We start from the raw sequence: 12,080 nt of genomic DNA, 5'->3' as shown, positions 1-12,080 counted from the left end.
CTGCAGAGAGTCTAACAAAGGCGGTCAACTATATTTCAGTATTCATCTGATTGTCTTCATTTGTGGAGTACAGGGCTGGAAAAGCTTCGGAAGGGCAAAGCGATCCAGATATGCTTACCTCTTACTGGTAGACTCTTGGTTCCTCTTGGTCATTGGATAAAACGTTCTCCTTTACCACAAAATACCTTCCTCTCTTTTTCAGTCAGTTGGATCATTCCCGATAGATTTGGGGACCCGCTGTTAAAACAAATGGCAGGCCCTTTCTGGAGATGGATGTCCCCTCTGTGGAGCGCTCAGGACTCAGTCACCCTGTTCGTTATTATAAAAGTATTTAGCTGCTGCTGCCGCTGTTGGAATCTGCTGTTCAGAGACACATATGCCTTTCTCTAACAGGACGTTGGACTGAGGGGGAGCAGAGAATAAAGTAAGTAGCTTTGAGGAGCTCTGACTCGGATTTATACCGCCACCCCATGCTACCATGCAGTAGCCGAGGACTGGCTTTTGAGAGTTAATTTTTCAGAGCTAGGGAGATAGTTTAGTTGGTAAAATGTTTGGTACACAGGCTCAAGGAGCTGAGTTTGAGTCTCTGGCACCCAAGTAAAAGGATATGTAGTTCATTTATGTAAGACCTGAGTGCCTGGAGACAAAGCAAGGTGGAAGAGAGCAAAGATGAATAAAATTCTTATCATGGACAGTAAATCACGGAATTCACTTCCATCTGGGATTGTGTCCTTATGCTTCCTAATAATTCATGTCGGTGTCTCAATGTAAGATCCATTTACCAAGACTTGAACAGTTTTGCCTGAAGGCATGTTAGACATGGAGAATCCTGAGCCATCCTCAGACCTAGGGAGTCCAAATGTTATCTTAACATTGTCCTCAGGTGATCCATAATGCTTGAGAATCACTGCCATAAATCAATCTATTTATCAGCCATTAATTCGCAGGGGGGAAAAACAGAACTTAGCATGCATGTAGTCCTGGGTTTTATCATTAGCACTACAGAAAAACAACTGTACCCGTTAACATTGATCAATTGCTGCTGTTCAATTCTGAAGACTTCGATTTCCTGGATTCCCATGGCTATTCTAAGTGGCTCCTTATCATAGACACATCCCTTCAACAATAAACGGGTTGCCTGAAAGCATGACCCGGGGGTAAAGTGCCTGCCTGGCAAGTGTGAGGTTCTGGTTTGATCACCAGTGCTATAAAAAAAAAAAGTGATAGCTTTGTCCAGTTTGACATGGGAGAAAGCATTTTCATCCCTCTCTAGAGTCATGAGTCTTCCAGAGGGTTCTGCATATTCTATCACAGGTAATGATATGTTTTGTAAAACACAGTATGGTGCGGCCGTAAGGGCATGCATGCCTTAGAGAGCCCACACTGAGGCACGCCGCGCCCCACCCCCAACCAGTCATAAGACAGGTCTAGTATAAAAGGAAGTTTTTTGGGGGGGCATGGGAAGGGGAGTTGAGAAGGCAATATAGACAGAGGGGGAGAGTAAGGGAGGGGAGGAGAGGAAAGAAGAGGGGAGACGAAGAGAAGAAACTGGCAAGAGACACAGAGGGGGCAGGGGAAGGAGACAGAAAAGACAGAGAGAGGGAGGTGGGGGTATCAGAGGAGGGGGGAGAAGGGTCAGAGAGAGCCCCCAGAGGCCAAACAGTGTTTTATAGCAAGCCAGAGTCCTACCTGGCTGTTGCTAGGTAACTTTTGGGTGGAGCCTAGAAGGAAAGCTAACATATTAACAGGTAAGGTGCCATGACAGGATCACTGACATCACCATTTCCTCCATAGCTTTGACCATCTGGAGTTATTATTTCCAGTAGAAATCAAAATCATAGGAAGGCTCAGTAGCCTAAAAGTTTCAGACACTGGGGAAGCTGCTGTACTTGATACTAAAGGGTAGCTGAAGGAAAGGAAGAAGCGATCACGTGTTCATTTAGAAGACAGGTTGTTGAAAGTCTCACAGGGTGATGTCTGAACCCTGAAGGCTCTAGGCCATTCTAAGCTACATAGCAAGACCCTGACTCAAAACAAAATCGAAAAGACCTCACATAAACTGTCTGGAATGTGGTGGCACACACCTCTACTCTCAGCATTCAGAAGACCGAGGCAGGAGGACTGTGCGGATAGGATATGCTAAGTTACACAGTGAAACGTGTCTTAAAGCAAACACAGTTTCAAGGTTTGAAGGTGAAATTCCCCCACCCACAGCCGCATGTGTCTGAACACTTTGTCCCCCATCTGGTGGCACTGTTTTGGGGTGTTGTGGAACATTTCTAACAAGTGGCTCACTGTGGGCATCAGAGCTCAAAAGCAGTAACAGGCTCTGCCTCACCTCAGTAGGATTCTAAGTAACTTCCTACCTGGTCGGCTTGCTTATTCCTTTCCACTTCTCCAGTTTAAAGGTGGCAACAAAATAGAAGACCACAATGTTTAGGATATGGTGCCACTGCTATGCACAAAGCCTGGAGGCCCAGCCTCCAGCACCACACGAACAGGATGTGGCAGTAACATATCTGTAACCCCAGCCCTCAGAATGTGGAGACAGAATGACCAGAAGTTAATTAAGTTCATTGCTGACTTGCCCAGTGTCTTCATTCCCTCAGTTAGGAATCGCCTCAGAGGTACTGTTAATAATTGACATTCTTTGTAAAGATGTACCTGGCCTTGGAAATAGAGCTTCCTTATTTACAGGATCTACCAATAGCCTCAAGAGAAATATAATGCAAGTGATCTAGACCAAAATAGAGGATTTCTATATTTCCATAAAACTTGAACTAAGAAACTGGAACAGGGTCTAACAAAAGATAGTTCTTTCATCCCACCCCTCACACATACACACACACACACACACACACACACACACACACACGTTTAATAATAGCTTGATATCTCTTTATTTAGTTGCTTTTGTTCAAAGCACTCCAGTTTCTTGCTATAGGAGCAGAAAGAGTAGTGATCCCTTCTTGACTATTAGACAGACACATAGAACACCTATAACTTGACTGTTGACTATGACTTGACTCGGGGAACGTGAATCCCACTTGTTGTGTCTTGCCTTGGAGGAAAATGTAGGTTGGAGAGAGAAAGAAGGCAAGAAAAGGTAGGAAACTGGTTTTAGCCTCCATAAGGTTTGCCCTAAAATCACAGCATTTAGATCGTGAGCACACCCTCATAGTAGAGGTAAAAGAAAGGAGCCTTCTAGGTCTCGCCAGTCCTTACTTTAATGCCTGTCCCTGTATTGAATGATGTTGAAATTCCAGGCAGACTCAAAAACTGAACTCATGAAACACATGCAGAAACAATTATTAGTAATTTATTCATTGAAGTAGAGACAAAACATCTGCAGCTCTGGGAAGTCAAGTATTGCCATGTGTGTTATCTGTTTACAGATGGAAATACCAAGTGGTGCAGCCATTCTCCCAGGAGCCAGGGTTCTCTCTGGTCAGTAGTGTTGCTTCAGGAGAAAGACCATTTTCCAGATCTGCCCTGTCGTCTGCAGAAAAGTCAGCCAGCCAGATTTAGGTTCAAACTTCTTTATGAAGCCATCTTCCTATGAGAACAAATTGAACATTAGAAACGGGTGAGATAATAGTCTCTCGACTCCCACCATCTGTAGTCACTCCATTCCCAATATTATCCTCTACTCCAGCACTAAACTCCTTTGGGAACTGCCCAATAGAAACAGAGTTTCAGCTACATATGCTAATTTCACTTCTGTTTTGTAAACCACATATTAAGAAGTATCTTAGGCAATCTTCTAATACTGTAAAGACACACCATAACCAAGGCAGCGCTTATGAAACAAAGCATTTAATTGGGCGCTTGCTTATGGTCTCAGAGGCTTAGTCCATTATCATCATGGTGTAAGGCATTGTGGCACACAGCAGGGACTGCAGCGGTAGTTGCTAAGAGCTACATCCTGATCTGGTCCCTAGGCAGAGACAGACAGACTGAGTGACTGGCTGACTTTGGAGCTGACAAGGACTTTTGAAACCTCAAAGCCCATCCCTTACTGACACACTTCCTCCAACAAGGCCACACCTCCTAATCCTTTTCATCCTTTGGAATACTGCAGCTCCCTGAAGTCTAATCATTCAAATATATGAGCCCATGGGGACCATCCTTATTCAAACCACCAGAAGTGAAAAAGAAAAAAAAAAGTAAAAATAATTTGAAAACATATGTAATTCAATGTATATTAAGTATTTGAATATTCTTTCAGCGTGTAGACAGTATGAAATTATGTTTGAGATGTTGCACTCTGTTTTGCCTATTGGATATTCAAAACCCAAAAAGTAATACTTTCCTCTTCTCTCAAAGTAGCTAAGTTTCAGATGCTCATTGGCTATTAGCTCTAGAAAGAGGAATTTTTCTCTTTATCTTTCAACTGCTTAGCAGTGAAAAATTACATTTATATTTATATTATAAACTGTACTGCCCTGAGAATTATAAGGACCCATAGTAGATCCAAATTAAAACCAATGTACTTGACCTAAGAAGATGTTAATGATTTCCATATACTTCCTTTTAAGACTAGCCTTTTCCTTTTAACAGGAAAGCCCAGGCTGATAGAGATGATTCAAGCTTCTGAACACACACATACACACATACACCGATTAATTGTAGCACACTGTAACATCCCTTTTACAACTTAAAACCTATAATTCTATGTTAACTGGAAATTACTTCCACACTTTGGCTAGTTCCTATTCTATCTAATAAGTACACTGCAGCTCAGGGAGGGCAAAGTTACCTAAGTTCATTGAACTCATTGTGTGGTTAGCATGCTGTGGTTTTGGTACTTGTGAGACAGAGACAGAGACAGGGGGATTACTATACGCAAGTCTTGACCACACAGTAAGTTCCAAGCCAGCCTGGGCTACAAAGACACTATGCCACAAATTAATACAAGATAACATAATTCTTTGCCTGGATGGAGTGTGGGATGCAAACATTAAGTTCCTTTTCATTCCCTGTATTTCAAAAAAAACCACACTTTTTTATTTTTGTTGTTTTCAGACAGGATCATATGTAGCCCAGGCTAGCCTAGAACTCACCAAGTAGCAAGAAATAACCTTGAACTTTTGAATCTTCTGTCTCTACCTCCTAGCCCTGGGATTACAGCCATATCCCATTGTGCTGGGTTCGGGCAATGCTGGGGATAGACCCCAAGACTTTGTGCATTGTAAGCAAGTACTCTACCAACTGAGGCATATGCCCAGACTGTGCTTGTATATGCTCTGTATCACCACCCCTGATATTTTCTGTCTTTATATAGCTAACATTTGCTCTGTTCCTTGTAAGGTCCAAGGTTAAATGTCCCCAAATGTCTATACTGTAATGGGACTATTGCAGAAACAGTGAATCAGATGAGGACTCTGGAAATCTCTCCAAATCTTGAAATTAACAGTTGTGGAATCATCAGCAAGCCAGGGGAATCATTGCCAGTCAGGGAATTTCCCATTTGAATAATTGACTAAGAAAGTGTCTCTGTGCTATGTGCAGGGTCAGCTGAGACACATGTGATGTCATGTCCCAGCAGAAAGAAGACATTGCTCATTTCCCTGTTTCCTCTTCTCCTAACCTTACATTCTCACATATTTCCCACAGTCTCGTGGATTTAGACAATTCTTGTTCCCCTTCCAGGAATATTCATAATCTTCTATCAGATAGGTACAGTGGTAGCCTCTGAAATAATCTTTTATTAACAGGAGAGCTAATCATTATCTGGGCAGTTAACATGCTAATTTGTTACATACATTCAATCTCTAAGGTAAAGAAAAAATATATAAATGCAGACAAAAATAGTTGAAATATATACAAATACACATACACATATAATTAAAAGAGCTGCAAACCAGGAAAATAGATTTATCAGAAAACCACTTTTTCATTCAAATGTAAGAAAAAATAATCAGGCCTTAATAGTTGAAAGAGAAGTTCACTGAAACTTAAATCACTGAGTATATGAGGAAACATTTTAAGTTTTCAGCAAATAAGGAATTTTATATTTCAATACAATCATGATGTAAAAATTTTCTTTAGCAACACTATTATATACGAATAAATATACAAATAAGGATTCATTATCACATTAGTAATGTAGTAATAAGCAAAAACACCCAGGCCTGATTATTTCTGAGAGCAGTGATAATTTTTTAAGCTGAGCTACTCTGGTTTTGAGAAAGCATGAAACATAAAATAATACATTAAGCTGCCATGGTTTGACTACCTTCTAAAACTCATCTTGAGTCTTAATTGCTATTTTGATAATATTAAGTTGGAATCTTTAAGAGATGCTTTGACCATGGGAGTACCCCCAACCCCCACTCCATGGCCAGATCAAGACTATTATCCAAAGAGCAGATTTGTTTGTTTTGTTTGATTTTTAGGGATTTTTTTTATTAACATTCTCCTTCTTCATTCAGTATTAGTACTTCCAAGACAGGCTATTTCTGAGTTTCCCACCATCATATTTGTTAGTTTAAGATGCTGATCACTTAAAAAGCAATTTGGAGAGCTCAAGCCCCAAGCCCATCATTGTTGTCTCCCCTCCCCCACACCCCCTCTCTCTGGCAGAGTTAAGAAGCCATGATGTGTTGTTCAAGCCTCAGATTTCAATGTCAGTTCCTGAGAGCAACAGCTACCCATCAGGTACTTTCTACATCATGAGGGCCTAGGCTAAGCATGAGGGACGCAGTGTTGTCTATAAAAGTATAGTCCCTCAGCCCCCTCTGGAGATAATGACCAAGAGCTCTTCTTTGTTCCACAAGCCTGGACACAGAAAAGTGCTTCATTAAAGAGTATGGAAGTGGGAAAGTCGCTTGAATGGAACTAAAGCACAGCTTCCAAAGGCTGAGACACTGAATTCCATCCTAAGCACATTCTTAGTTTTTGAGATAGGGTCTTACCCACACTTGGCCTTGAAATTCCCCTGTGCTCAAGCAGTGTTCCTCTAGCCTTTGGGTAGCTGTGACTATAGACAACCAGCTACTCGAAGGTATTCCAGTGGCCTTAGGAACTATCCTCTCCTCCCAAATCCTGATGGTAGCAGCAACAACAACAAAATCATGCAAACCAGACATTAGGAGTCCAGCCATGCACTTCAAACTGATAGAGGGGACTGGAGAAAATAATAGTACATGTAGACGCTGAAGCAACACAGAGATGCCAAGTTGGAAGCTAAGGGGAATATGTAAGAGAAGGAAAGAACAGAGGAAGGGGAAGAAGGAAGAAAGAGAAGGACTGGGAGAATGAGGACAGGAGCATTGGGAGGAGTGAGATTATCCCAATTATTAATTAACTGATAATTAATCTCATGTTTATCCCCTTCATGCACCCGAGCCCCGTGCTGACTAATACCTAAGTGGACCATACAACTTTTGGAGTCTAAATATACTTAGATTTGCTAAATTAGTGTTAGTACTAATGTTAGCATTTGTTAGTAATAACAACAGTCTTAAAATTGTACTGAGTGCTCATTTGCAGGAATTGCTCTGGATCCTTTGTCTGTAAGTAACACATGTGATCCTTATGCCAACCCCATAGATAGACTGCAATGTGGCCTATTTTTACCGACAACAAGGAAACGAAGTATAGAGAAGTTACGTAAGTTGTTCCGGTCACATGTATGGTAAGCACTGAGCCCCGGAATGAAGCCAGCCCTGCTTTAGTTGGAGTTAGTGCTCTTTCTATCTCTGCGGTACTGTACCACATCGTGCTCTGAAAGTCTCCTGATGTTTCCAGGCATAGTTCAAGTGAAATGAAAGCGTAGGTTTCATGTTTTGTGATCAGTTTAGCGGTTTCCCTTTCAGAAAATGAAAAAGGAAAACACTGTAAAATATCCATTTCTCCTTTCTACTAGGCCACCTGACCATTGGCATAGACATGTGTCTGTGTGTTTTCTACAAACAGAACAAACCATTCAAAGTAAACTACATCATCAGAGCAGATTTGTCAATGACACTGTAAAAAAAGAAAAAGAAAAGGTACCAGTTTTCCATCCCTCTGTCTCTTAGCTTACTATATAGCACTGTTTACCGTAAGCAGAATAAGTGGTTTGTTAGCTAGAATATGGCATTGAGATTGCTTTAAGATAACCTCAAACACCTCTTCTATCATGTTGACAACATAAGCTCCCAGCTGTAAAAGAAAAGATCTGAGAACTCACATAGGAGCTTTGTGAAGTGTGTGTGTGTGTGTGTGTGTGTGTGTGTGTGTGTGTGTGTGTGTAAGAGAGAGAGAGAGAGAGAGAGAGAGAGACATAGAGAAAGAGACACAAAGAAACAGTGACAGAGATAGACACAGACAGATGTTTTTTATATCTCTTTTAAGGTAGAGTTTATATGTGTACTATATATATTTACTTTATATGTGCTAATATCTCTGTGACTTCCAGATGATGAACACATTTCTAGAGATTCTCAAAGACTGTCCAAGCCTGTCATTTATTTGAATTTTAAGAATTCACACAATATGTTAGGACATTGTTAGATTTTTGAGTAACATGTATTTTGTGTCTTCCAAATGCTGTTCTAGATGATGGGAACACAGTGTAAACCTGTAGAGCTTGTAAATGTCTTTGCTACAGCTTCATTTGTAGCCTCTGGGTTGGAAGACACTTGCAGTACACAGTGTGGCAGACAATTTTCTGAGTCCTTCTCAGAGCCAACCAGAAGAAACATAAGCAATATCTGACATGTTTGACCTAGACCCAAATCAGACCAAGTTCGAAAGAAGACTAGTTGAAGGCATTGAAAAGGAGGACTGGTCTACAGTAAGACAGCACTAAGCAAGCAGACAGAAATGGAACAGCCAGTGTTCAATACAGTCGACCACACCAAGCTTTTAAACACTTGTAATTAATGAAGACATAAACAATTTTAGAAGATAAGAAACAAACTAAAAGAAAATCTGCCACAAATAAAAATTTCCAGAGTTCCTGTAAGTTAATAATGCCATTGAGAACTGGGCAAAATATATAAATAGACAATTCTAAGAATTAGTCAATAAACACGAGTCTGTGCTCAACGTGAAGAGAAACTGTACTAGTAACCAAGTGGAAAATGAATTAACACAAGATAACTAAGAATATGCCTTTTGTGTACCAAAGTGGAAAATTTTAATAGATTACTAGGACCTCATATCAGTCCACTTGTACCAAGGAAATACTGGATACTCTTAACATGCATCTGGGAGGTTTATAATTTGGTAAAACCACTATGGAACAGAAAACTCTAGGAATTTCCAAGTGGATATACACCATGAGCAAATAGCTCTACAAACAAATATCCACCCTAGAAAACATGCCTACACATGGGAGAACATAGACCTGTACTGTGCATTCAATGAAACATTACTTGTGACAAAAAGATCTGGAAATAAGTCAAATAAATATACTCCAGCTGGAAGAGATCAGCTGTTCAACGACATGTACATACAACAAAACACAGCAAGAACACTCTTAATTTTTATTTATGGTGCTAGGGGTTGAATTAGAGATCTTGTTCACACAATACAGGGACTCCACAATTGATGTACTTCCTCAGGCCATAAATATTCTTTAAAATGTTATTTCAAGTACCCTGTGCTGACAAAAATCAGTTACAGAATAAGTCTATGTAGTATTTGTGTAAGGACATGAAAGTGTCTTTCATGTCACCAGAGGTGGCCTTCTACTGACTTACTATGTAGTTGACAATGACCTTAATGTTTTGGTCCCCTTATCTTTGCTTCCTCAGTCCCAGAATGGACACTTCCATATATAGCCCAGGTAGCAATTTTAAAATATTTCTCAGACAGAAAGATGGCCATGAGGCTAAGGACACAATACACTGATAGAACCCGTCCTCAGACTGCATTAGATTCTAGGTTTGGTCCCTGGTGACAAAGGACTGTAGGGGGAGTCTGGTTAGCCACACATGATCATTGCTACCAGAGCTCCAGATCTATAGAAGGCTGAGGGTGGTAGAATCCCTATACTCTGGGAACTTTAAACCAACCTGGGCAACACAGTGAGATCTCATCTTGAAATAGGGGTGGGAGATGAAGATTTTCTTTGGGTGTGTTCAATAAACATGCTTTGTATATACAATGATAGGCATGTCTACAGCTTGAGCGAGAGAAAAGCTGGGGAAATGGATTGGAGCGACCCTACACGGGAATATTTTCAACTCTGTATGAAACATACTGAGACTCAAGGTGAGGCAGCAAAATCTAGCTGGGGAGGGCGTCTGATGAGTGTGGGATCTAACGCCTCCCTGTGCAGGCCTGGCTTTTTAAAACACTAATTCAGAGGAAAATTCTTATATTTGAATATACCTTTAAAAGGGAGTTCCTTCCAGGGATATAGTACATTATTTATTTTTAATCACAAAACTTCAACAGCCCATCATTTGTATATAAGAAAATGAAGAAAGTTAGTGTGTAATGAGTGTACAAAACTGTACATATGGCTGACTATCACAACATAGTGAAGTACATACGGCAATATTTAATACCAGCTCTTTCCGTACAAGTTCTCAATTGTCATAAGAAACCGGCACTTGGGGATCTGCACTGATAATTCTGAAAATACGGTTTTTAGAAAATAGTGCTGTTCTCAAACTCAGACCTCACAGCTAGAATTAAAGCTGCAGACACAAATGTTCTCCAAATATTAAGAGGGGAGAGGGGGGCTGGAGAGATGGCTCAGCAGATAAGAGCACTGACTGCTCTTCCAGAGGTCCTGAGTTCAAATCCCAGCAAACACATGGTGGTTAACAACCGTCCGTAACGAGATCCAATACCCTCTTCTGGTGTGTCTAAAAACAGCTACAATTTACGCACATACATTAAATAAATAGATAAATCTTTACTTTTAAAAAGTTTTAAAAAACATTTACAGTAGAAGCCACTGGAAATGACCCAAGGAAGTTTTGTTAATTTTAATTAAGAGCATCTAAAAATAAGGCATACAAACAGACTGAAGTCCTTTGATGGTTATTTTCTTGTTTGTTTTAATTAGTAAGGAGACCTTCATTCCTATTCTGCAGGACAGAAATGTTAAAAAAAGAAAGAGAAAGAAAGAAAGGAAGAAAGAAAGAAAGAAAGAAAGAAAGAAAGAAAGAAAGAAAGAAAGAAAGAAAGAAAAAGTCATCAATCGCACATACCCAGCCTCCGTTCTGCCGTATCCAGTCTCCTGTGTTATTCATTATGAATTCTGCCACAAAACTGGAAACTTGCTTGTAAGCATCCACATCCAGGGCCATCTGCTCTTGTGGAAGTTTTTTGAGGAGAACACCCCCAAAGGCAAATATAGTCACAATCCTTCCCCAGTTAATGATGCCATCTTCAAATTCTTTTTCCATCACTTGGTTGAATATTACTCTGGCAGTATCTATGGATTCCACGTGAAAGTCATCCAGGTATGGCTTCAGATTCTTTTCAACTTCCTTCTGAACGGAGAAAGCAACTCTCTGTAGCACTCTGGATGTTTTGCTTGGAGCCGATTCAAAGGCAGGTACCTGCAGGACGTGCTGGAGGTAGTTCTCAGCCAGGGAGTGGATATAAGTGAACTCATAGTCAGTCATCTTCCCTGGCAGAGCTGGCTGGAGCTGTCCACCTAGAGGCCGAGGAGGCAAAGACTGCAGAGATTGGGCTTGGCAGGGGAGGAACCCTAATCATATCTGGAGGTTGCTGGAATTTCTGTTTGCATCATGTCACTGTATCCTTCCTTCTCGTCACTTCTGTGCGTGGGCTGTGTGTGAAAGCCAAAGTTCAAACTGTGAAGGAGGAAAATGCTTCAGAGCAGTGTACCACTTCCTCTTCCTCTCATGATTCAGTTTAAAAGTCAAAAATGAGAGGATATGGAGAAACAAGATCCTTGTAAGTAGCTGGGAACTAGAGGCCCCTCAAAGTCACTCTGGCAACAGTACACTTGAGAGGTAGATATACGAGGTTGAGAGGGGGAAAAGTCAGCTCCTTTTATCAGTTTACAATTTCTGTTAGAACACAATCAATCTTTAAACTCCACTCAGTACACACTCCTTTTAAGTATTCTTTTTTTTCTTTGTATTTGCCTGAGTGTATGTGTC

The 12,080-nt window shown here is 40.7% G+C and overlaps 1 protein-coding gene across 1 annotated transcript; it reads right to left on the bottom strand.

Moving 5' to 3' along the window:
* Nucleotides 1–3,432: 3,432 nt before the first annotated feature.
* BCL2A1 (BCL2 related protein A1) lies at nt 3,433–11,576 on the bottom strand (the record flags this gene model as incomplete). Its single annotated transcript, XM_080934310.1, has 2 exons — nt 3,433–3,556; nt 11,157–11,576. 2 exons carry the CDS (start codon nt 11,574–11,576, stop codon nt 3,449–3,451), a joined length of 528 nt encoding a protein of 175 aa, XP_080790436.1. The 3' UTR covers nt 3,433–3,448.
* Between the last annotated feature and the right edge of the window lie 504 nt (nt 11,577–12,080).

The sequence above is a fragment of the Micromys minutus genome, assembly GCF_963924665.1.
Source record: "Micromys minutus genome assembly, chromosome: 21".
Taxonomy (NCBI): Eukaryota; Metazoa; Chordata; class Mammalia; order Rodentia; family Muridae; genus Micromys; species Micromys minutus.
This window is presented reverse-complemented; position numbering and strand designations above follow the sequence as displayed.